At 37.4% G+C, this 27,275-nt stretch overlaps 1 protein-coding gene across 10 annotated transcripts in view; it reads left to right on the top strand.

Moving 5' to 3' along the window:
* TASP1 (taspase 1) overlaps window positions 1-27,275 on the top strand; it is a 229,012-nt gene that overhangs the window by 19,134 nt on the left and 182,603 nt on the right. For 9 of the 10 annotated variants that reach the window (XR_002829044.1, XR_002829042.1, XR_002829043.1 and 6 more), the window contains 2 exons: window positions 1,377-1,444; window positions 3,027-3,095. Coding sequence is in view for 6 of the 10 variants with exons in the window: in XM_014455121.2 (XP_014310607.1) it covers window positions 1,377-1,444; window positions 3,027-3,095 (137 nt within the window). In the remaining 4 variants the exon portion in view is untranslated. Of the gene's footprint in view, window positions 1-1,376; window positions 1,445-3,026; window positions 3,096-9,855; window positions 10,038-27,275 lie in introns of those variants that run through there. The other variant, XM_023753194.1, reaches the window with a different exon arrangement.

Here is a 27,275-nt window from a genome sequence, read left to right as displayed (position 1 = left end):
AGCTTCAAATGCTATTTAGAAACTAACTAGTTTTGTAAAGTTACTTTTAAGAATTCTGGATTCCCAAATAGCAGGTGCTTTCTTTTGGTCAACCAAGAAGAACTTGAAGGGACTCTTTTCCCTGACACTACTTGGGTTATCATCTCCGGGCCAAAAAACTCCTGACTTTGGAGACAGGTTTTTCAAAAAGGAGGAGAGGTGACCTTGATGAAACTTCTTTGGGGACCTGAGCTATTTCTGGTGCTTCTCCCGAGAGAATAGTTTTTGAAAAAGAAGATAAGGCATGGTATTAAAAAGGCTTCTGGTGGAGAAAGAAGCGATTAGATTTTTAAAACCACGTACAGTTAAGACAATAGTTTTATTTTTACTAGGAGAGCATCAGTTTGTAAGGACTATTTATATAATACTACAGGCTCAGTGCACAAATTCATGCACAGGTGGGGTTCCTTGGCCTGGCCAGCAATTGGGGCGATTGGGGCCACTGGTGGTTGTCCAGGGAGAGGGGTCGCAGGAGGTTGGTCAGCCGCCCTGATTGGGGCCGATGGGACCGGCTAGCTGGGGGGAGGGACTGTGGGAGGTTTGGCCGGCTTGGGGGAGGGACCATGGGAGGTTGGCTGTGGGAGCACACTGACCACCATGGGGCAGCTCCTGCAGTGAGCGCCTGCCCCCTGGTGGTGAGTGCACGTCATAGTGACCAGTTGTTCCGTTGTTCAATCACTTAGCCATTTATATCCTATATGATAAAGAGGTAATATGCAAATTGACCATCACGCCCTCACACAAGATGGCCACCCCCATGTGGTCACAAGATGGCCGCCACAAGATGGCTGGCAGGGGAGGGCAGTTGTGGGTGATCAGGCCAGCAGGGGAGGGCAGTTAGGGGTGACTAGGCCAGCAGGGGAGGGCAGTTGGGGGCAACTGGGCCTGCAAGGGAGGGCAGTTAGGGGCGACCGGGCTGGCAGGAGAGGGCAGTTGGGGGTGACCGGGCCGGCAGGGCAGGGCAATTGGGGGCAATCGGGCCAGCAGGGGAGCAGTTAGTCATCGATTAGGCTGGCAGGGGAGTGGTTAGGGTGTGATCAGGCTGGTAGGCAGAAGCGGTTAGGGGCAATCAAGCAGGCAGGCAGGTAGACAAGCGGTTGGGAGCCAGCAGTCCCAGATTGTGAGAGAGATATCTGACTGCCGGTTTATGGGATCAGGCCTAAACCGGCAGTCGGATAACCCCGAGGGGTCCCAGATTGGAGAGGGTGCAGGTGGGGCTATGGGACACACCCCCCCTCAGTGCACGAATTTCGTGCACCTGGCCTCTAGTATATAGATAAGCAAAGTCTGTGACATTTTAATGAATACTAATAATTGGTTGGTTTGTTTCACTACAGGTGCAGGTTATCATTCGGAATCCAAAGCCAAGGAATATAAACATGTATGCAAACGAGCTTGTCAGAAGGTATAATAAAAATTTCCGTTTTGACTATAGAGGAGCTTTACTTTGAAATTCAAAATTTTAAGGGTTGTTGTATAAAATCATCCTTGGTTTGAACCATCAAATAATTTAGCTCATATTTGTGAGGTCTTTGTTTTATTTTGTGTTGTTTTATTCTCCAAATCATGCTTAGAACTTTCCTTCCTTTCCCAGATTAAAATCTGTATTTTTGGAATTATGGGCCCTTAATCATATATCTTTTAGTCTTTGCCAAGCCGTTGAGCTCTATAGAAACAGCTCAAAGGCAGCCAATGTGTCTTTCTGTGAAGGTAAAAAAATACTAACAAATGAAAATGGATGCTTTTCTTAGGGAGATCATCCCTTACATTTTCCTTCTGTTTTTCATCATGTAGTTTGTATCATGGAAGTTCATTATCATTCCTGAGTTAGCTTTGCCCTTGTACTGAGTTGTGTTTTTTTTCTCTTTGGTTTTTGAGGTTTTGCTAAATTGTTGAATACTTAATGTGGAATCAGGAATGGAATCAGAAGAAATATTGTTTGTTTTTATTTTGATCCTGACTAAATACTCTTATAGGGAAACCCTTCATTTACTTCTACTTAAATAGAATGTTAATTGCGTATTGTATATCAAGTGAATGAATCTTTCAACCCTTTTTATTTCTATTTACATACCATTTAAAAGAAAGATTATACTTTGTTAGAGATCCAGGCTTTCTGTTACGAATGAAATCCCATAAATAAATAAGAATATTTTCTTATAGAGATATTTTTTAAAATTTATAATAAAGCGAAAAGTTCTCAAAGTGCTTTTATATTTTTTGTCCTTTATTTTCAGAGTGTGAAATCTTTTCATTATCTAAAAAGAAATGTTTTTCTTATGTAGAACAACTATAGTCCTAGAAACTTAATACATTAGGAGTATATACTCAGCCTCCTCAATTTATACAATGAAACAACTTCTTAAAAGTTTAATGCAATTCTGACAGATCAATGATTTTCTCTCATCCTTGATGTTCTTTCTCTCTCTTCTTCTCTGAAATTAATAAAAAATGTATTAAAAGTTTAATCCAGTTCTGTTTGAGCTTTCTCTTTATAGACTAACTTGGAGCTTTAATAGTTCATTTAGCAATCAGTCTTCCTTATCTTTCTTGCCTCTCTTAACTTATATTCAATAAGCAAGGAAGCAAGGTGATTTTATAGACCTTTACTCTGTGTAATTTATATTACAAAAGAATATGATTTGTGCCTGGCCAGTGTGGCTCAGTGGTTGAGTGTTGACCTATGAACCAGGAGGTCACGGTTTGATTCCTGAGCAGGGCACATGCTCGGGTTGTTGGAGGTGTGGAGGAGGCAGCCAATCAATGATTCGCTCTCATCATTAATGTTCCTATCTCTCTCTCCCTCTCCCTTCCTCTCTGAAATCAATAAAAATATATTAAAACAAAACAAACGCCAATTTTGTTTCCCTTGTCGGAGGAGATATATGAGAAAAAATATTGCTGTGAGAAATGTCTGATATTTTACTGCCTATGTTTTCGAGAAGTTGTGGTTTTACAATGAAAAATCTCTCCCCTTGGTTTCATAGGCAATTGAAAAGCTACAGGCTGGTGCTCTTGCAACAGATGCAGTGACTGCAGCTCTGGTGGAACTTGAGGTATTTCTTTTCTTTACATTTTATTTAAAATATTTGTGAGTATGTTTGTTATTCTTAAATGACATGAAACTGCTGAGTTAGTCAACCATCAATTATATGACCAGTGTTTACCAACAATATTAACTAAGTTGTGAAGAAGCCTGTGATATTGTTAGATTGTTTTTATTAGGGATTTCTCTGAGTAATATAAGAAAGTTAGTTAAGTTCCTTTTTCCCGTTTTGTGATATTCATGGATATAAAAGTCACTAGTTACTTAATATTACTGGATACTTACATATCCTCCATTTTAGTAGGAAAATTCCTGAAGTTAACTCCCCTAAAAGTAATATGTTTAAAAAACAAAAATTTCCAACTATTTATAAGTGTCTTAAGTGGAAGGGAAAATTTCCTTACCAACCTAATGGTTCAGTATATATTCTGAAGCTATGCTCTGTGAAGCATGTCTTGTCCAGCGTGGTTGTTAGGTTGGTTTCCAGTTACTGGAGACATTTAGGAATTCAGTGGGGAGGTGCTCAAGTTTGCTCTAATTCTTTGTACTCCAGATTGAGGGTCTCTCAGCTCTCTTAGTGTGGAACTGTGACTATGAGTTTGTCCAGGGGATGTTGAGGCCTTCAGAAGACCAACTTCTGCCACTCATACTTAGAGAAGATAGATTTATGTTAGTTAGTTTAGAGCGGTGATGGCGAACCTTTTGAGCTCGGCGTGTCAGCATTTTGAAAAACCCTAACTTAACTCTGGTGCTGTGTCACATATAGAAATTTTTTGATATTTGCAACCATAGTAAAACAAAGACTTATATTTTTGATATTTATTTTATATATTTAAATGCCATTTAACAAAGAAAAATCAACCAAAAAATGAGTTCGCGTGTCACCTCTGACACGTGTCATAGGTTTGCCATCACTGGTTTAGAGGAGTAGAATAAATAAATAGTTTGTTGGTTGAGAAGACTACTTGGGGAATCAAATAAGATAGGAAGATAAAATAGTGGTGAGTTTGAGGGAGAAGGGATGGTTAGAGTAGATCTTCCCAAGTTGACTAGATTGTGGCCCTTGTGTTTAGGCTCTCATATCAGGACACCTACCCTGTCATGCCAGGCCCTGCTTTTCCCTGTGAAAATTGCCCAGTGCCTAAAGTCATAGCACTGTTTTCTGTATATTCCCTGAGCTGCACTTTTGATCATGCTTTATACATTTTAATTTCTCCTGTTAATACTTTCAGCTTGGTTTTAGCCAAGGAAGGTAAACAAACATGGTGGGCACCAGTTCTATTATAGTTTGGTCCCAGAGGCATCTGACTTGGGGATATGTGGTCCTTTCCTATTGTGACTGATACCAGTTCTACTAATTATTAGCCATATGTCTGTGGGAACCTCACACCTCTCTTTGATCCAGTTTTTTCATTATAATATGGGGATAATAATGCTTGCTTTACAGAGCTGTGAAGATTAACTGAATTAATATGACAATGTGTGGTACATAGTAAGCAGTTCATAACTGTTAGCAATTACTACTATTAAGAGGTGTTTTAGAAATGATATATATGATGTGAATATTTATAGTAACTATTAATAACAAGTTTTATAATGTCAAAGAAAGGTTAATTATATATTGTGGATAAGAGGAGAAAAGAAATGCAAGAAAGAAGATTGATGTATACTTATACCAAATCTTACCTTTACTCAACACATCCACACAAGGAAAGCTTCATCTAATTTAATTCAGTTGTTAATTGCAAATTACTCTCCTTTGTGCAGAAGATGATGTTCTGAGATTATCGGAGATTACTGGTGTATGGAGTCACTGTGGGTCTGGGGAATGAAGGTTAATGAATAGCTAAAGGATATACTATAATGGCAACTATGAATACAAAATTGAGTAAAATTAAGTTTTCCTTTTTCTTTTCATTTTAGAATAACTTTTATTTCTCCAAGTCATATTTATATCATATTGACTATTTCATTACATTCCTCCCCAGTGAAGTATCAATCATTTCTTAAAAATTTACTTATTTATACTTAAAATGATTTAAATTATATTTGGAATAATGTGTTACACATAAGTAAGTGAACTTTATAATTCTGAATGATGATCTGTGTTTTTTAAGAGTGTGGGCATGTGAAGTTTTTTTTAAACATGTTTTATTATTTTTGATTGTTATAGAATACTGTTCTAAGTGAGATTAGTGTACTTTCCCCCATTAATTTATTAAATTTGGGGAAGACTTTCAGTGAATTATCTTTATTTTTATTTATTTATTTTTTCAGTGAATTATCTTTAAAAATCATTCTTATGTGGAATCTGATTAAAATGTATATTAGTAGCTTAAAGGCTAAGGCTAACCTGGAAGAATCTTTCTGAATCTTAAAAATTACGTTGGGCCTGGCTGGCATGGCTCAGTGGTTGATTGTCGACCTATGAACCAGGAGGTCATGGTTTGGGGTGCATGCCTGGGTTGTGGCTAGATCCCAGCGGGAGGTGGGGGGGGGCATGCAGGAGGCAGCCGATTAATGATTCTCTCTCATCATTGATGTTTCTATCTCTCTTTCCCTCTCTCTTCCTCTCTGAAATCAATAAAAATATATTAAAAAAAGAATTATGTTGGAAGTCATGTTATAGTGTCTCCTACAGTTTCAGTCACCTTGCATAATTGTGATTCGTAACCTTTAAACAGGGTGAGGTTTTCTTTCGTTCTTTTTTTAAAATTATTTATTGCTGAGAGAGAGAGCGAGAGAGAGAGAGAGAGAGAGAGAGAGAGAGAGAGAGAGAAAGAAAGATTGATTTGTTCTCCCACTTATGTATGCAGGCATTGATTGATTCTTATCTATGTCCCCACTGGGATGGAATTTGCAACCTGGATATATCGGCGACAACACTCTTAACAAACTGAGCTACTTGGCCAAGGCTAGGTAGAGTGAGGTTTCAAATAAAGAGCTGAAGTATTGTATAGTTTGGGTCAATGGGAAGACATATGAAAATTAGATTCTAATATTTTCTGTACTTCGAGAATGTAAGCAACAATATTGAGTCCTTTCACTCTACTGAAAAGTCCCAGAGGCTGATTTATACTGTTATGTTTATTGGACATAATTACTTATCTTTAGTTTTGATCAATCTATTCAGTAGAGTTTTAATTCGATCTTTTAAGTCTTGTCCTACTTATTGACTAGATATGGACAGTCATACCGTTTCTTTTGGACTTCGGGATATACTTTTTGACTAAAACAAAACTGTACTTTTAAAACTTGCCTGTTACATTATTACTTAGGCAGATAATGAAAATCAATTTGAATTTCTTGAACACTTTACTGATAATAAATTGATAAGACTGAAATGCTTTATTGTTCCATGTTGGCTAGAAGGGGTTTCTGGCTTTGTATTTTGAAAAATATGAAAATTTGCAGTTAACCCAAGTAGTATAAAGTTCTCTGATCTCAATTCGACATCATACAGGAGGAAGAGACCAAGTGAAAGAAAAGAAAGTTTATATATGTATGTATGATATACAACCAAAAAATGATGTGGCTAAGTGACCTACATTTAATATAGTCCATCTAGAGTCATCATTGTTCAGCTTTTCTTGGAACCTATTACCTTGTGTAGTTACCTATATCTCATCTACCAGTACAGACAAGTGGTGTTTTCCTAAGATTACCATTCTGAGCACTAGATTCGGTGTTTCTTACATTTAAATAAGGGAGGAAGGTTGAGCTCATAAGTTCCTACCTATTAAACTGATTAGCTTCTCTCTTCAGGGTTTTGGGAGGGAAGTGGCCACTCCGTAGGAGAGGTGTTTTGTAGTGTGAAAGTGAAAATGATATGACACCAGTACAATTTGTTTATCTTCAAAATATGGGGAAGGAAATAGATCAGTTTTTAGATCATGTTTTAATAATTTATTATTAAATTTATTTGGTCCCATTGTTTCATTTAGCTATATATAGCTTTTTTGAGATTATCTTTATAACTAATGGTGACTTATATCCATTGGATAGTACAACTCTGATTTCACTCACACTAGAGAAGATAAATATTGTGAAACAATTTGATCTTTATAGCTAGGGCTATGCATTTGGAAGATAGTTGCTTTCATGGCTGCTTTTGCAATAGTTTTGGTTCAGGTAATGACAGTGAATTTTAAATTCTAAAGATAATTTTGCACATTTTACATGCACATTTTAAATTCTGATATGAATTTTTTCTTTGAGAAAATTAGATATAGATCTGGGTGGGTCATGATGCCACTTCTAAAGTAGGAAGTGTTTTATAGATTGGGATAGAAAATGAGCTAGAACTCATAAAATAATTACGGAAGCTCCCTTTGCAAATCGATTTTAAAAAAAATATACTTTTATTGATTTCAGAGAGGAAGGGAGAGGGAGAGAGAGAAACATCCTATATAATAAAAGCATAGTATGCAAATTGTGGTGGCAGCAGGCGGCCAGGGGAAGGGAGGGAGTACCCAGCCAGCAGCCGGCAGCCGGCAGCCGCTGGGGACCCTACCAGTGCACGAATTTCACTCACTGGGCCTCAATGATGAGAGAGAATCATTGATCAGCTGCCTCCTGCATGCTTCCTACTGGGGTTTGAGCCCACAACCCGGGTATGTGCCCTTGACTGAAATCGAGCCCAGGACCCTTCAGTCTGTAGACTGATGCTCTATCCATTGATCCAAACCAGCCAGGGCTTGATTTTTTTTTTTTTAAATACTAAGGCCTGGTTATAAAATTCTAATAAGAAATAATAGATGAAATTTGAGTGACAAACCTTTGAGAAATTATTTGTAGTTGTGTGTGAGAAAACTGATGAAAGTGAGATTTTGAAACTCTTGATGTAGCTAGCCTTTGAGAGATTTTGGTTAATTCATTTTAAAATCTGGTTATTTTGGTAGGTGGAATACTCTGCGTTAAAAGTAGTGATGGGTATAGCTTTTACATTTCATATAGTGAAAGACAAATTGTATAGGCTCCTTTATTAAAAATATTTTGTTGAGTTTATGTTATTCTAAGTGGACCCTGCAGTTATTTCATTCATCCTTAAAGGCTCCCTATGGTCAGGGGAGATGGTAATTAATAGTTGAAACTAGTTTATTGTCCAAATGCTTCAGCATTTAAAGAGCAGATTCTGTTGGGCATAAGTTTTTATATTTGTCTGCTAAAAATAGTCTGTTGTCTTTGGATCTCTATATAATCTAATATAATACTTATAAACTTAGGAAAATACTTTAAGAAGTAACTTTTTATCCAGATGGCTAGTAATTTGGGATATGAGAGAAAAATAAACCTATTACATTGTTATATACTTATTATATGTAATACTAGAGGCCCGGTGCACGACATTCGTGCACTTAGGGGAGGCAGACCCTCAGCCTGGCCTGTGCCTTTTCGCAGTCCAGGAGCCCATGGGAGTGGGCTTAAGCCTCAGTCGGACATCCTTAGTCTTGCCACGGAGGTGGGCTGCTGTGCTTTGCCAGCCATCAGCCCGGCTTTGTGGCTGAGCGGCGCTCCCCTGTGAGAGTGCACTGACCACCAGGGGGCAGCTCCTGCATTGAGCGTCTGCCCCCTGGTGGTCAGTGTGCATCATAGTGACCGGTCATTTTGCCGTTCAGTTGATTTGCATATTACCCTTTTATTATATAGGATTGTTACACATTTATTTGTATCTCTGCATCTCTTATAGCCACAGCTAGCTCAGCATGCATTTCTCTAAAATAGAAATCCTGAAAATGTCATCACTGTTGACTAGTCAGCTGTTGGTGGACCATTGCCAGGCACCTCTGTGCAGCTGCAGGATTAGGCCACACCTTCTTCCTTTGGCTGGAATTATTTGTGTGCCCAGACGGGAGGGGGAGCACCTAAGGCCTGCTAGTCCTTGAAATGCTTAGTGGTATGGAGATGATGTGACTAGCTGCTGGCATATCTAGGTTGGAAGGGAACACTGGGAAGGAATGATCTGACCCCTTTTCTCTCACCAAACCTATAGCGAGTTCACTTGTGGGACTTCTTTGTGAGTAGATGCTTCACCACACCCTGTTCCCTATCCCACTTAAGTGTTTGCATTTTATTGCAAAAAAGTGGGGGTATCTGCTTTGCAGTCATTTTTGTTTATTTGGTAGGTTAAAAATTACTTAAATTAATGAGCATCTTCACTTGGCTGCATATTTTCTTTCTTTTCAGAAATCATCTTTTCATGAGCAGAGGGTAGCTGAGTATTTCCGTGGTTCCTTGTTTCCTCCTTCCCTCCCCTCCCCCATAGGACTGACCACATTGGAAAGACAGCTTGATGCATTTAGCTCACAAGTGCCCATTAACTGTAATGTGACTGATGAGTCTAATTTTAGACCTACTACCATTGAAAGTCCCATTTTTCTTTTCTATTGATAATATCCTTTATTCTCTGTAATGGGAAGAGGTCCTGTTTTTATGTATGTGAAGCAAGGAGTTTTACCTTTTTTCTTTTTTAGTGCTTAAAATGTTTTTATTGCATGAAATTTGAGTTTTGACTTTAGATGCTCTTTTTCCTCTTCTTCAACTTAGTGTCATTGATTATTTTAGTCAAATCCCTATTTTGCCTGTCTGTTTAGCAGTATTTCCAGGGGTGCTTCAATATTTCTGTGTATTCTACCTGTTTATAGAGTCTTTATGTTTCTCTGCATTTTTTGTTTTATTTTTTGAGGTGTACACACACAGTTACACTTCATGGAGTTGCATCCAGCCAAGTGTCCATGTTCTTCTTGTGAAGAGGCAGAGAAAATCACCTCTCCCAAGAATTTCCACCTTCTGACCAAGGGAAATGTGTCGTGAAGAGCTGTACGCAGATGGAGGCAACTTGTTTGCTTGTTCTGCTGCTACAGCATTGATTTAATTAGAAGACAGGCTGTGGGTGGCCATGTGCAGACAAAGAAGCACCAGACAAGAGCCCAGTTAGCCTGGGACAGTAAAAGTAAGTTACGCTCTTTTAAGAACACTTCTGAGTACTGATGCTGATTCTTGCCTTTCATACTAAGGGGCAACTTGTAACTTACTGTTTGTGCTTACGCATTAGGTACATCTGTTCTTTTTCTGAGATCCTAGAAATGAAACGTACTCTCTAGCCCAAAGTACCTGCTTAATGGAAAAGCGGTGCTCTTGTTTCTTTCAGGCTTTTTTTAGACTAAAAAGAACCCTGAATGCATTATTACATTCTAGATTAATTTTACACGGCATCAACACTGTGTGTCAGTTTTTAACTAGGTCAAACCCTTAAGTACAGAACTTGTTATGTTTTACTTTGTACTGATAGTTCCCCTTTCTAGCCATTTCTTAATGAGCTGTATTCATTTGGCTGAGTCTTTTAGAAGATGTGGCCCAAGACCAGTTCCCAAGGAACATGTAGCTTTATATGTGAACCCTTATTTTGCTTTGGGAATTGTTTCTCTCTGAGAATATATTGCATTTTGGTGCTGGGGTCCAATCCCAGCGGGTCCAGGGGTCCCCAAAGGTGTGGACGGAGTCGGCGAAGAAGGAATGACACGAAGACAGCCTTCAGTTGATCAGCAGCCTAGTCAGGACCTCTAGCCAGGATCTCCAGCCAAAGTTCTGGTCGGAGTTCTGGTTAGGAACTGACGAGGATCTGACGTTTATTGTCTTGTTACATCCATATTTATACCAGCCGATTTTAATCCTGTCAATTTCTATTACAAAGGTTAGGGCGTTTCTTATCTCCATTCCAGGGAGTAAAGATTATGTAGCTTAACTACCCGCCTGGCACTTAATTAAGGGGTTGTATCCCCTCCCTAACCTCAGGGAAAGATCCCCACCTGGGGAAACAACCTTTCTCGGAGAGGTGACCTTGGTTAAAACACATGGCGCTAAAGAGAGCAAACATATTAAGAACAATATGCTATATATGCCAGGTCCCTTGAAACATATGCTGTGCAGATGTTTCTTTCCTGCAGCAACTGTGTCAAGCAGCAAGGATGGACCGGCTCCCGGCATTTTGGAATTCAGTTTTGAGCTACTTTAAGCTACATTTGGTAGTAATCCTGTGTTTTAGCTCTGTGGAAGCAATTTAGACTTTTGGATTAAGTGTAACATGTCTTCTTGTCCTGTATTAATAGAGATATTAGATTCATTGGCCTTTGGATTTACAGTGTGACTTTTGAATCATTGTGTGTGTGTGTGTGTGTGTGTGTGTGTGTATCTATATCATTTGGGCATCAATTTTATAATCTGATTTTATTTATTTATTTTGTGCTTTTGGTAATGAAGCATCTAGGCTAAGAAGAGTTTTCTGTGTTCAGCAAAATCACAGGCTGATGTCATGATGTCAAGCTGAAAGACTGCCTTTAGATTTTACATTTTTGTCCATCTCTCAAACCCAGGCCCTTATTCAGAATCTGGATAGGAATGAGAAAGTGATATAATTTTTAGGAATCCCATCAAGATAACCTGATCCAAAGCAGAATAAACTATTTTTTAAATTTATTTTCTCTATCATCTAATTTTTATATGGGTAGCAGGCTTTACCTAAGTGTTAGAATAATGAAGGCTGCATCTCACTATAGGAAAACAAACAGCTTAAGGTTGAATTCTAGGCATCTTTGTGCTTTTGCCATTCCAGCTGCCAGGGAGTTTGTGCTGGCAGCCATTCTCACTCAGGTCAGCCTCCGGCATGGTAGACACGCTTACTGACAGTTCATGACATGTATATACTGTAACATAGGGCGTCAACACTACAACACTTATTAGACTTCTCAGAAAATTCAGAGTGAAGAGCTTATGTTTTCCTCTCTTGGAATATGTGCAGATGTTAACATTTTCTAGTGGGTTGGAAGTCTTTTTAATAAAAAGCACAGTTATAAGTTTCTACTCAAAAGTTAGCAACCCCCTCCCCATTCTGACCATGTCCTCACCTCATGATAGAAGGATGGTTTAAGTTATTATAATTCCATGGTCTGTTGGGATTTTTTTGAGTGATATTTTCATATTATTGTCAACATGGCTAAAAGGTGTAATTATTTAGGTTGAAGGGAAGTGAAAGTGGATGCCAAATTTAGCTTTACTAGAGCAGCAGCTACATTTGTCTTTTCCATTGTAGTTCATGTGGAAAAGACAATTCCAGGTACCACGTGTGCTAAGCTCTTCCCGGACATCATAAAGAATCCAACTAAAATAAAGTTTAAAACTATTTCAGATGTGCACGTCTGCTGAAGCCAATACTTTATTTTAGAGATCTGTGTTATATTTGACAAGTAACTCTTTGTACTGTGATTCTGTGGCTTTCAATTAAAAAAATAAAAATAAGCTGCTGTGATGTCATTTTTCTGCATAATTATATATGTTTATGTGATAATTAGGCAGATTGCTAATAGAAATGAGGTAAGGACAGATGTGCAGTGCTTTTTTATTAAAATATTTTCAATAATAAATTAGTGCCGAAACCGGTTTGGCTCAGTGGATAGAGCGTCGGTCTGTGGACTGAAGGGTCCCAGGTTCGATTCCGGTCAGGGGCATGTACCTGGGTTGCGGGCACATCCCCAGTAGGAGATGTGCAGGAGGCAGCTGATCGATGTTCCTCTCTCATCGATGTTTCTAACTCTCTATCTCTCTCTTCCTCTCTGTAAAAAATCAATAAAATATATTTTTAAAAAAAAAATAAATAAGAGAAAAATATGGTGCCATTTTTGACAGACTATTGTATGCTAGATTAACATGTGCTCTAATGAACAAATATAAACATTTGTGGCATTTATTCTGGCTTTTCCCAAAGAGCTTGATGCTTCAAGAAGATCATAAAATGTCCTAGTTCCTAATACATATGCTGTTGTGTGTGAGGTTTTTTTTTTTTTTTAAACAAACTATGTTTTCTTTTGTGTAATTGAATAGTTAAAAAAATGAACTGTCACAGATACTAAAATTGCATATTCAACATACTGTATTTGACTCAAGTGTTCACAGTATGATGCAAACAAACGTTCTCTCAACTTGCTTCCAGGATAGCTAAAATATTACTTTAACACACGTTTAAAGCAGAGCACTATAACGATTTGGCTAGATGTAATTCTGGACTGTCTAAGTTGAGTAATTTCCTCAGGCATTCCAACTTTGATCAACCACAGCAAGAACTTTTAGCTTGTTTGTAAAGCAGCCAGTGGATCTGTAAATATGTCCTGAGGTAGAGAGAAAAGAGAGAATGCCAGAAACGAAAGAACACTTTCTATCCTAAGAAGCAGCTACAGAATGAAAATGGAAAGTTTTTTGTTTTCCTAGGAACTCATTTTAGGCAGTTGAGGCTCTGATGCCTAACTATGCCCTGTGGTTCTGTACTAATGAATGAAAGATACTTCATTTGGGCCTAATAAAAATGTTTTCTGGCTAACTCTGCTGAAACTTATTGGTTAAAGTTCATTAATTGTTAAATTTTTCATTCTTTATTAATATATTAATTGACTAAAAACCTAAGCATATGTATCTCAGTAAAGCATGTCTTAGTTTTTAATTGGCTAATATTTGGGTGAAAATATTCTTACATGACCCTGTTTTGGATAGTAACTCTAAGAACAGGCAGTACCACTAAACAAATAATCTCATATACCTTTTGTTTTTAATACATGGATGAAAATAGATTTTCTGGTTTTTATTTTCAGTCACCTGAAAATGAATTTGCAAACTTCTACAGTTTTCTGTATGGAAGCATTAACTAAGAATATTTATAATGGCCGTAGCCGGTTTGGCTCAGTGGATAGAGTGTCCGCCCGCGGACTGAAAGGTCCCAAAAGGTCCCAGGTTCGATTCCGGTCAAGGGCATGTACCTTGGTTGCGGGCACATCTCTGGTGGGAGGTGTGCAGGAGGCAGCTGATCGATGTTTCTCTCTCATCGATGTTTCTAACTCTCTATCTCTCTCCCTTCCTCTCTGTAAAAAATCAAATTTATATATATATATATATATATATATATATATATATAATATTTATAATGGTAAATCAGTCTCTGCTATATGGGAACTGCAAGTTTCCTGTATTTTTAGATATAGCATGTTCATATCACATGAAGATAACTTCCCCTGGAAATCATTTAAGGTGCAGTTAACAACTGCTTGCAAACTGGATATTTAAATTGGATAATCTGTCTAGTTTCTTTCTGATCTTGTTTTTGTAGTTCCATGATATCAGATACCATGACCTCCAGTTAGCTTCCATTGTGAAAATTCTGCTTTTTTAGGTCATTGTGTACCAAACATTAGGAGGAATCCATAATCTTGTGATTCTCATGTTGCAGATATCTATTCTCCAATTAGTGAGTCATGGAGAACAAGGTTAACATAGTTAAAGAAAATTTACTACTAATGAAAAAAGGCTTATCATGTTTCGCTTTCATTTCATTGAGCATTTTTTTCAGCACTGGACAAAGGGCAGTATAATTGGTAAATTTACACCTTTAAGCCTTTCCCCTGTAAACTAGGAGAGGTGCAGAGAAATGAAGAATGGGCAAGTTGGGGGAAGATGGAAGGGCAAGGCCTAGATAAGCTAATTGTGATGTTCATAGGCAGGATACTTGAGTGGATTTCTGAGTTGGTTACCGTCTTACTGTTTCTTTGTTTACCCCGCACTTTTTCTTCCTCTAAATATTGTCCATCTGAATGGCATAATTTCTTCAAAATTTAATACTTGTTTAATTTTATGTGGTTATTGTCTTGATCTCAAAAGCATTAAAATTTGCACTGAGAATATAAGAGCTAACTTTTATAAAAACTATCTGGGATCTGGGATCTAATTTATAGATTGATTCTCATTATCCTTTAACTATTTTACCTGATTATCTCTTTGTCATATTTTGCATGTTATTTGAACGTTTATTTTCTCCCTCCCATATAACTATGTAAGTTTTGTATTCGGGTTACAATTCTTTTAAAAAGAATTTTACTCTAAACTACTAGCTCCAAAGAGAATGCTATCTGTTAACATCTTGATAATTACAGTTTACCATTGCATAAAGTTGTAGGCGAAGTTGTGTATCAAGGTATTGAACCTGGGACCCTTAAGTGCACAGGCGCTGATGCTCTAACCACTTACCACACTGTCCAGGGCTGAATCCACTACTTCTTAATGAAAAACATACCCCCCCCCCCAATAATCATTGATTTGCATATAATGTTTGTGGCTGCCTCTATGATGGTTATCCAGAAAGCTCTGTATGTCCTTTTACTAGTGCTTCTTTCACATTTTATTTTATTTTATTTTTTTTTATAAATTTTATTGATTTTTTTTACAGAGAGGAAGGGAGAGGGATAGAGAGTTAGAAACATTGATGAGAGAGAAACATCGATCAGCTGCCTCCTGCACACTCCCTACTGGGAATGTGCCCGCAACCAAGGTACATGCCCTTGACCGGAATGGAACCTGGGACCCTTGAGTCCGCAGGCCGACGCTCTATCCACTGAGCCAAACCGGTTAGGGCTCTTTCACATTTTATTAATGTTTTTTCAATTCATCTAATTTTTCTCCAGTACAAGTTGAATTCTGGCTTTCAGATTGGTTAATTTTTGTAGCGCTCATGGCTTATTTTGTGCTTTCTTATTCTCTACCTCCTCTGTGCTGTTGCTGATAGATGCCTTTATAAACCTCTTCATGAATGGGGTTTGCAGAGAAAGTGAAGGTAAACAGCTTATGAAGTTCATTTAGGTTGGAGTTTCTCCAGGTGAGGGCCATGGTCCCTCTGGATCAGGATCACTTGAGATAGCTTGTTCAGAAAGATGAAGGTTCCCTATCTTCTCACATGGCCTAAATCACAGTCTTTGGGGATGGCAGTCTGGAAATTTTCATTGCTGATTATTTTTTAAAAACCTGACTATTGTTTATTTTTAGATAACTGTAGATTCACATGCAATTGTAAGAAATAATACAGAGAGAACCCTTGGAACTTGATCCCACAATGGTAACAGTTTTTTAAAAATTTGCAGTTAATCTTTTATTTTAAAAAAATTACTTGATAGTTTAAAAACTTTTGTCGAAGCAGAGTATACATATACAAAAATATACACATTTATTTTAAAGAGACAATTTCTTGAAATTTTCAGAGTGAACATAGCTGTGTGTAATCAGCCCCCAGATCAGGAAACAGAATATTGTCAGCCCCTAGAACAGCGGTTCTCAACCTGTGGGCCGAGACCCCTCTGGGGGTCGAACGACCCTTTCACAGGGGTCGCCTAAGACCATCGGAAAACACATATATAATTACATATTGTTTTTGTGATTAATCACTATGCTTTAATTATGTTCAATTTGTAACAATGAAATTGGAGGTCACCACAACATGAGGAACTGTATTAAAGGGTCGCGGCATTAGGAAGGTTGAGAACCTCTGCCCTAGAAGGTTCCTCATGCCCCCTCCACTCCCTCCAGCGTCATGCCTGTTCTGAAATGGAGTCATGGAGTATGTAATCTTTTGTATCTGCCTTTTTTGTTCATTAATTGAGGGGAAATTTATAGAACACAAAATTAATCATTTTAAAGTAAGTAATTCAGTGGCATTTAAACATTCCTAATGTTATGCTACATCCACCTCTGTCTTGTTCTAAAACATTTTCACCTCTTTAAAGGCAACCCTGTACCCATTAAGCAGTTGCTCCCCATTCATTCCTCCTCCAACCCTTGGTGACCACCAATCTGCTTTCTCTCTCTATGGGTTTACCCATTCTGGAGATTTCATGCAAATTAAATCACACAATATGTGATCTTTTGTGTCTCTGGCTTCTTTCAGTTAGCATGATGTTTTCAAGGTTCATCCACTTATTCCTTTTTGTGGGATATTATTCAACATTTTTCATGTATATACTATAATTTTCTTCATCCATTCATCTATTGGTGGACATTTGAGTTGTTTCCACTCTTGCTATTGGGAACAGTGTTGCTGTGAACATTCCAGTACAAGTATTTGTTTGAGTCAAATTTGTTGGGTTGTATGCTAATTTTATATTTAACTTTTTGTGAAACAACCATACTTTCTACAGGAGCTCAACCATTTTGCATTACCAATAGCAATGTACAAGGGTTACAGTTTCTCCACATTCTGCTAGCACTTGTTATTTTTGTGATTATAGCCAACCTCGTGTGGTTATGATTTTAATTTTTCTAATGACTAATGATGTTGAGCATCTTTCCCTGTGCTTGTTGTCCATTTGTATATCTTAAGAGAATTGTTGAAGTCTATTCAAGTCCATCCATTTTTTAAATTGGGTTGTTGTTATTGAAAGTTGTAGGAATTCTTCATATATTCTGGATACCGTATTACTATTGCATTTCCCCGTATTTCTGAATTTGTGTCAAAGTACACACTTAAAAGGGAAAATAAATGATAACTAACCCTGTGATCTTTTATCTCTCCCTTATAGTCCTTTGACCATGCCCAGTACAAGAATGGTTTTTACTTTTTTAAATGGTTGAAAACATGAAGTATTTACTTTGAAAAAAATTAGAATGTTCAAAGTAGGTTTGGAAAAAATGGTTGAAAAATTTCATGACACTTGAAAGTTATATGAAATTCAAATTTCAGTGTTTATAAATGAAGTTTTATTGGAACATAGCCATGATCATTCATTTATGTATTTTTTCTGGCTGCTTTTACACTAAAATAGCAGACTTGAGTAGTTGTAGAATTTTCTGTGTGGCCTGCAAAGCCTGAACTATATAATATATCTGGCTCTTTATAGAAAAGACTTGCCTGGCACATAGATGTCCAATAAATATTTTTTGAATGAATGAATCTTGACCTATACCACCACAGAAGACTCTTAATTGGAAATCTTTCAGCAATCCAGTTCTTGAAAATTTGAGCTTAATTGGCTACTAAACAACAAAAAAAATTCTTCAATGAGTTTTTGGCAGTACATTTTCATTGGCCTCCATTCATCCTGTAAATATTGAGAATTGATGATGAAATACCAGGGAATTTGTAATTCTTGGGATAGTATCTGGTAAGATAGCTATATTGTGCAAGTTTTACTAGTGTTAGTTTGAAAAAGGCTATAGCAACAGTGGAGTATACATCCCGTTTTTATTCTCTGTTGTAAAAAAATAAAAAAGATAGTTTGTTTCAAAGCTCTTTGTTTTTTTCCCTTTCCCATTAGCTTTACATCACTAAAGGTATCTGTTTCTTAATAAAGACAGTAATTCAATTACAGTTTGATTTTTTAGCCTACTTAATTTTGGATAAGAGACTATATTAACACAAAGTTTTATTCTTCTATATTTTAATCATCTAATGATGTTTTTTGTTGAATTTGTACTTGAAAAACAGTGTGAATACTAATATATTAGTAATTTCCTATAAATGTCTAACTAAAAAATAGATTGTAAATTGGACAGACATAAATCTTTTTATATAAAAATAACTTTATAGTGTGCCAGTCTAGTTTTTCTACATTTGAAAACTAAATTGGTTGCATCTGTAAGAACTGTTAATAGAAGTCTCATAATAGATCTGCACCCCAAAGGTACAGTGTACCTTATACTCATAGCCTTGCAAATAGTTCTTTTATGTTAGGCTTTCAGCAATGGACATTAAATGGGTAATACAGATTGTGGTTTATAATGCAAGAGCAGTGCTTTGCAGATCTTTGCCTTGGCCTGTTGTTTCCAGATTTCATTAATAGGCAAGGGTTTCCGTGTCATGGTGGGCATGTAGCTCCTGACTTGCGTCTTCGCCTTCCTGCCCTCTCTGTGCTGGGTTAAGCAAAGGGATCTTACTTTTTATAAGCTTTGTTTCTTCTGAAAGGTATGAATAAGCTTAAACAAGATTTTACTTTTAATAAAAACTAAAGATACTATTGCCTGAATTTATTTTATTTCTCTTGTTTTAATTGTGAAAAGATTGTATACTTAACACTCTATTACATTTTCCTGGCATTTCTCTATAGGAGTAACCTGTAAGAAACATCAGTTTGCTTAAAGAACTATTGTTCACAATGATTAATCTATTTATATCTAATTGCAGTTAACTCCTATTCATTCATTCTGCAAATATTTATTGAGTACCTACTGTGTGCCAAGCATTACTTTAGACATGGGTATATAGCACTTAAACTTATAGAATTTACAGTCTATGGAGGGAATAAGACAAACAAAAGTATATGTAATTTCAGGTAGTAAAAAGTGCTATAAAGAAGAATGAAATAGTAGAGAAAAGAAATTGGTTGGGGAAATGCTAAGTTAGTAAGGGGAGGGCCCTCTGATAAGATGTCACTTGAGCAGAGACATGAACATCATAAGGAAAAAAACCGTGGTAAGGTGTTGGGGAAGGGAGTTTTTGGTTAGAGAGAAAAGTATCCCAATGTCCCTTCTTATCACACTTATTCTTCTTTATAATACTTCATTGGACAGCAGCTATTTATATATACACTAGAGGCCCAGTGCACGAAATTTGTGCATGGGGGCAGGGTCCCCTTAGCCCAGCCTGCACCCTCTTCAATCCGGGACATCCCTCTCACAATCCAGGACCGCTGGCTCCTAACTGCTCACCTGCCTGCCTGCCTGATCGCCCCTAACTGCACTTGAGAATTTATTCTATGTATGATGGGAAACTGTGGTAGGTTTTGGAATGAGAGTAATAGTGTCTGATAGGTTTTTAAAGTATTGTTGGCTTCTGATTGGGCATAATGATTACTAGTTGTATAAAATTATTCGGGTCAGAAGGTAACTATAGTTGAACATTTGAAAAGCTTATGCATATTATTTATAAGAATAAAGTTAGTATATAAAGTGACCGGTTTATATCAAGTGATAGATATACTTTTTGTCAACTTTATTGAAGTACAATTTATATACAACAAAACTTGCCAATTTTAAGTGAGCAGTGTAATGAGTTTTGACAAATGTATACAATCATGTAACTACCAATACAGTCATGATGCATATAACATTTAATCACCGCAAAATTCCCTCATGTGCCTATCTGCCATTGATTCCCTTCTCTCACTGGCCCCTAATTACCACTCTGCTTTTTATAATAATTTGGCCTTTTCTAGAATTTGGTATAAATGAAATCATACAATATGTGGTCTTTTGTGACTGACTTCTTTCACTTAGCATAATGATTTTGAAATTCATCCACATTGTTGGGTACGTTAGGATTTTGTTTCCTTTAATCCGGAGTAGTATTTCATTGTATTGTTACGTCACAATTCGTTTATCTGTTCACCAGTTGATGGGCATTTGGATTGTTTCCAGTGTTTGGCTGTTCTGATTAAAACTAATATGAGCATTTGAATAAAAGTCTTTATGCAGATATATACTTTCATTTTTCTTAGATAAATATTTAGGAGTACAATTGATGGATCTATGGTAAGTGTATGCTTAACTTTAAAGAAAACTGTCAAACTCTTTGCCATTTTCATTCTCACCATCAATGTAGGCTGAAGTTCCTTCACATTCTTGCCAATACTCAATATTGTCAGTCTATCTAATTTTAGCCATTTCAGTGGTTATGTAGTAGTATCTTGTGGTAGTAATTTGCATATCCCTAATGACTAATGGTATTATGCATCTTTTCATGTGTTATTTGCAATCTGTACATAAAATTGCCCATTAAAAACTTTGGATGGTTTGCTTTAATGAATTGTATGGATTTTGAATATATATGTACATATTCTGGATGCAAGTCCTTTATGTTTTGTTAAAATTTTCTTCTAGGCAGTGGTTTGATTTTTTTTAAAATAAACTTTTTATTTTAGAATAGTTTTAGATTTATAGAAAAATTGAGAAGATAGTGAAACCAATATTGTTTTGAGTCTGAAAAAAATTGAAGAATGAAGTCGCAGACAAAAATGACTAACAGAATCAAAGTTTATTGGGAGAAGCCAGTCCTAGAAAAGGTGTAACTGGGTTTCCAGGAACAGACTCGTGTCCACAGCTTTCTTTTCATGTTACAGTCAGGAGTAGTTTAGCATCCAGGCTAATTAAAATCTAATAGTCTATGTGTGAAGGCCCACATAACCATAAGCCACGTGGGCACAGCGGATATCCTCCCCCACAACAGTAATCACAACAGTAATGTCAAGTATCCATTGTGTGCTGCCCTGGGAGAGAAAGGGATGGAGGGTACCCTTTTTGGGGTATATATGCTTGCCTCACTGCCTTGAGATTGGTTATCTACACGCTGTCTGTCTTAGTAATATCCATACATTTTAAAGCTTATGTCTCTCCCACACATGACCTTCCTTCCCAGTCCAGTTGGGATGTCTTAATAACTTCTAGTTGGGTTCCCAATTCTATTTCCCTGCCCCCAGGGTCCTAATTCCTGACTACCTAGCTTCCTTTTGTCTCCTAAATAGTACAGAGAATTCCCGTGTACCTAAGACCTAATTTCCTGCTATTAACATTTTACATTAGTATGTACATTGTTTATAATTAATGAACCTATATTGACACATTATTATTAAAGTCCATACTTCATTAAGATTTCCTTAGTTTTTACCTAATGTAAAAGTCTTTTTTTTTGTTCCAAAGTGTTTTTCATCTTATTTTAGTTTTCATTTCTAGAAATTCAGTTTATTTTTTTTAATACCTTTTCTTTCCTCCTTATCCTTATTTTTTCTTATACCTCCTTAAATATGTAGAGTGTTCATATGAAAACTAGTTTAACATTGTTAGCTAACATTATAATTGTTTGCTAATTCTATCTGTGTCATTTCTGGGTGTCTCTCCATTGTTTGATCATTCTGGTTATGGGCCATATGTTTCTGATTATTTGCATGTCTCGTTATCTTTGGTTTTGTGCTAAATGTTGTGAAATTTATATTTTGGGGAGTTGGATATTGTAGTATTTCTTCAAATATTGTAGGACTTTGTTCTAGGACACTGTTGTTAGTTTAAGTCACTTCAATCCTTTTGAGGCCTTGCTTTAAATTCTTGTTAGTGCAGGTTTAGAGTAGCCTTCCTTCGGGCTCAACTTTCTTTTTTTCCTTTCTTTTTCTTAAATTTTATTTTATTGTTTAAAGTATTACAAATAGTAGTGCATATGTCTTCTTTTTTCCCCCCATTGACCTTCCCCCGGCTCCCCTACCCCCCGGCACATGCCCTCACCCCCAAGTGTCTTGCGTCCATTGGTTATGCTTATATGCATGCATACAAGTCCTTAGGTTGATCTCTTACCTCTCCCCCTCCCCAAACCCTTCCAGCATTCCTGCTGTAGTTTGACAGTCTGTTTGATGCTTCTCTGCCTCTGTATCTATGTTTGTTCATCAGTTTATAATGTTCTTTATTATCCATAAATGAGTGAGATCATGAGGTATTTTTCTTTCACTGACTAGCTTATTTCACTTAGCATAATGCTCTCCAGTTCCATTCATGCTGTTGCAAATGGTAAGAATTCCTTCTTTTTTACAGCAGCATCGTATCCACAAATCAATAAATGTGATACACCACATAAACCAGGGGTCCTCAAACTTTTTAAACAGGGGGCCACTTCACTGTCCCTCAGACCGTTGGAGGGCCGGACTATAGTTTAAAAAAAAAAACTATGAACAAATTCCTATGCACACTGCACATATCTTATTTTGAAGTAAAAAAACAAAACGGGAACAAATACAATATTTGTATTTGCATGTGGCCCGCAGGCCGTAGTTTGAGGACCCCTGACATAAACAAACTGAGAGATAAAAACCATATAATCATATCCATTGATGCAGAAAAAGCATTTGACAAAATCCAGCATCCTTTCATGATAAAAACTCTCAGCAAGGTGGGAATAGAAGGATCATACCTCAACATAATAAAAGCCATATATGACAAACCCACAGCCAGCATCATACTCAATGGGCAAACACTAAAACCATTTCCCCTAAGAACAGGAACAAGACAGGGATGCCCACTCTCACCACTCCTGTTCGACATAGTACTAGAAGTACTAGCCATTGCGATGAGACAAGAAGAAGAAATAAAAGGCATCCAAATTGGAAAAGAAGTAAAACTGTTTTTATTCGAAGATGACATGATATTGTACATAGAAAACCCCAAAGACTCCATCAAAAAACTACTAGACATAATAAATGAATTCGGCAATGTAGCAGGATACAAAATTCACACCCAGAAGTCTATGGCTTTTCTGTACACCAATAATGAACTCACAGAAAGAGAAATTTAAAAAGCAATCCCATTTACTATTGCAACAAAAAAATTAAGATACCTAGAAATAAACTTAACCAAGTAGACAAAGGACCTGTACTCAGAAAATTTCAGGATGCTGAAAAAAGAGATAGAGGAAGATATGACCAAATGGAAGAATATGCCATGTTCATGGGTTGGTAGAATCAACATCATTAAAATGTCCATACTACCCAAAGCAATCTATAAATTCAATGCAATCCCCATTAAAATACCAATGGCATACTTCAAAGACGTAGAACAAATTCTCCAAAAATTTATCCGAAATAAAAAAAGACCCCGAATAGTGGGCCCAACTCTTGAGGCATTACCTCCTAAGATTTTTCTGATACCCTCATCCTGGCTGATGGGACCATGATCTATTCTCACCTCTGTGTGAGCTCCAGAAATTATTTAGCTTACTAAAGTTCTGTAGATGTTCTTTCCTTGGCCTTGCTTGTTTTCTTACAAGTGTAATACTTCATTTAAAGACTAAGGGTCTCTGGAGCTCTCACCATATAGCTTTCTTTTCTTTGTACCCTGTACTGCATATTCTAGCCTTCCTGGCCTCCTTGAACTCATAATGGTCTCCTCAGCTCTAGAAGAATATTGGCTCATCTTTGGGTTCCTCTTTCCTGTGCTATGGCCTAGAAAGTATCTCTAGGAATTATGTTGAAGTGTTTGATTTGTGTCTCTTCTCACATGATCAGAGTCCTGTGCTAGCAATTGAATGAAGTACATTTGTCTCATATATTTTGTCTGATTTTCTAGTTAGAACAAATATGATCCCTATTATGCCTTTAGTATCAGAAGGACAAGTTTAGTAGGCATACCTTGAAGTTATAAATATATTTTGAAGTATGAGAAATGTTTTTGAACATTCTTCAACTTTCTTGCATACTGTTTCCTTATGTTTTATAAAAACGTCAAATTTAAACCATCATGCAAGAGCCATTTTCAGAATAACTTAGTTCAGCTTCTGATTTCTAATTGGATATTATGTTGAATTGAATTTTTAGAGCTGATTAGCTGATATATCCTATTTCAGAAATTGTTGAGATAGTGTATATGTTGTGATATTATATGTGTATTTTAGGAATTATTTAATATGGATGCTTTACATTTTCTAACATTTCAACTCCTTTATTATATACTTTGAAGAGATACATGATTAAGCAAGGGAAGTTATATAGATAGAATTAAAAAGACCTCTGGTAATTTACTTTGCTTACGATCTCTGTTATATGCCTATAGAGGCTTCTGATCTGGATTTTTATGCTTTTCAAAATATGAAATAATCCAGGCAAGAATTTAGTCTTCATCTGTTTTAAACCATAATTTTTCTTTAGTTGTGATCTCTTTCCCAAGATTTGTAACTGATTTAGCTAGAAATATTCACTTGGGAAGCCTTCTTAGAAGTCATTATGCCTAGTTATGCACACTCTTCTCTCCACCTTATAAATGCCTTTTCTTCCTAATGATTTTATTTTATTTGCCTCTGAAGTTTGTAAGTTCTGATTTTTTCCTCTCCTTCCTTTCTGTTCTCCCTGCTATCATTCCATACCAAGTCTCCTCCCTTTCTTTTTCATACAATATATGCATGTCAGTTTATATTTCTTTGGCCAATATACTCATCTTGTCTTTCTCTTATACAGAAAAAGACAAGCTTCTTTTTCTGGCTTCCCAATGTTTTCCCATATATTAGTAAGTCCAGATTCTCATGATTTGCATAGGGCAATCTCCATATTTGGTTCCTACCAAGCCTTTTTGTTGAGTAGTATCTTCTGTAGTTCTGACACTTTCCTATTGCTTCCATGTTGCTCACCTCATTTCCACCAACTGGAATTTTCTAGCCTCCTGGCTACTATTTGCTTTTGTTTAACATCCTTCTGTTAAACAAAAGTCTGCTGTTAACTTCTCTATCTCATAGTGGGCTATTTCATTTTGAGTACTGAAAATATTCATCATTGGTATCATTCATTTTCTATCTACTTATACAGCCCTCTTGTTATTTTCTACTCTGTTATCTTTTAAAATTCTGTGGACAATTAAGTTGTCTAACTGCATTAGGACAAAAGCCCTGGTCTCAAATCTCTGACTCCTTTGCTCAGATTATAGGCACATATTAAGAAGGTTTTAATGTTGTCAGTTTTTCTTGAATTGGCAGAAATCCAGGAAACTGGGGACATTTGAAGATGATTTGGGGCATTTGGTGATCTTTAGGTTGATCCAAATTATACTGGTTCTCTCAGTGATACTGGTCTCACCTTAGAACAGTTAATTTTCTGGATTGACTCCAATTTCTGGAATGTGAGGTAGAGTTGTTCATATGTTATGCTGGGGTAGGCCCTTCATTTATGCAGTGATTCTCTAAGTGTCAATCTAATCTCTTTCCCCACCTCTCCCCTCCTTGTTTTAAAAAATGGAGTCTTTTGGGACTTTGTCCCCATAACATTTATTTTTATTGTAAGATTTTATATTATTACTAGAGGCCCGGTGCACGAAATTCGTGCACTGGGAGGGGGGGGGGGGTGTGTGTGTCCCTCAGCCCAGCCTGCACCCTCTCCAATCTGGAACCCCTTGAGGGATGTCCAACTGCCCGTTTAGGCCCGATCCCTGTGGGACATCCCTCTCACAATCCAGGACTGCTGGCTCCCAACCACTCGCCTGCCTGCCTGCCTGATTGCCCCTAACCACTTCTGCCTGCCAGCCTGATCACCTACTAATGACTCCCCTGCCAGCCTGATCGATGCCTAACTGCTCCCCTGCTGGCCCGATTGCCCCTAACTGCCCTCCCCTGCTGGCCCAATTGCCCCCAACTGCCCTCTCCTGTCAGCCCGGTCGCCCCCAACAGCCCTCCCCTGCAGGCCCGGTCCCCCCCAACTGCCCTCCCCTGCCGGCCCGGTCACCCCCAACTGCCCTCCCCTGCAGGCCCGGTCTCCCCCAACTGCCCTCCCCTGCTGGCTTGATCACTCCTAACTGCCCTCCCCTGCAGGCCATCTTTTGGCAGCCATCTTGTGGCCACATGAGGGCAGCCATCTTTGACCACATGGGGGTGGCCATCTTGTGTGTTGGAGTGATGGTCAATTTGCATCCTGGTCATGACTAATTAGCATATCTAGTCATGGATAATTAGCATATCTGGGCTAATTAGCATATCCTTATATAGGATTTTTAAAAAATATATTTTATTGATTTTTTTAAAGAAAGGAAGGGAGAGGGTTAGAGAGTTAGAAACATGGATGAGAGAGAAACATCGATCAGCTGCCTCCTGCACACTCCCTACTGGGGATGTGCCCTCAACCAAGGTACATGCCCTTGACCGGAATCGAACCTGGGACCTTTCAGTCCACAGGCCGACATTCTATCCACTGAGCCAAACCGGTTAGGGCAAGATTTTATATTATTAGCTTTTTCACATATTCTCTTGTTGGAGATCATGTGATATGGTCTTCATATAATAAAACTAGTGGTATATATTTTTTAAAAACTGTATTCACTGTATTAGAAAAACAAGGTAGTGGGTGTTTTTTTGTAACTTTATTGAATATTTAAACTTTATTTTTATCGTTGACACTATTACAAAAGTCCCCATTCTTTGCCCCCCCGCCCCCCACCTGCCTTTTGCCCAGTTCTAGCACTACCTTCCCTTCTGGCTGTCACTGCACTCTTGTCTGTGTCTATGTGTCATGCATATATGTCTATTATGTGTAGTTGTGCGTAGACACTATCATTCTCCATTCTATTTCTCTCATATGAAGTTGGACAAGATATGGTACTGCACTGAGGAACTTCCAGATGTTTTCCAAAGTGACTAAACCATTTTACATTCCTACCAGCAATGCATGAGGGTTCTAGTTTTTTCATGTCCTTGCCAACACATCTGTCTTTCTGTTTCTTTTTGATGTTATTGTAAGTGGAATTGTGGGTGTGAAATAGTATTTTATTGTGGTTTTGATGTGCTTTTCACTGATGACTAATGTTGTCAAGCATCTTTTTATGTGCTTATTGGCTATTTACATAGCTTCTTTGGAGAAATGTCTGTTTACATCTTTTGCCCATT

Source organism: Myotis lucifugus, unplaced genomic scaffold (genome assembly GCF_000147115.1).
Source record: "Myotis lucifugus unplaced genomic scaffold, Myoluc2.0 scaffold_42, whole genome shotgun sequence".
Classification (NCBI taxonomy): domain Eukaryota; kingdom Metazoa; phylum Chordata; class Mammalia; order Chiroptera; family Vespertilionidae; genus Myotis; species Myotis lucifugus.
Note: the sequence above shows the minus strand (reverse complement) of the source record. Positions and strands in the feature narration are given on the sequence as shown.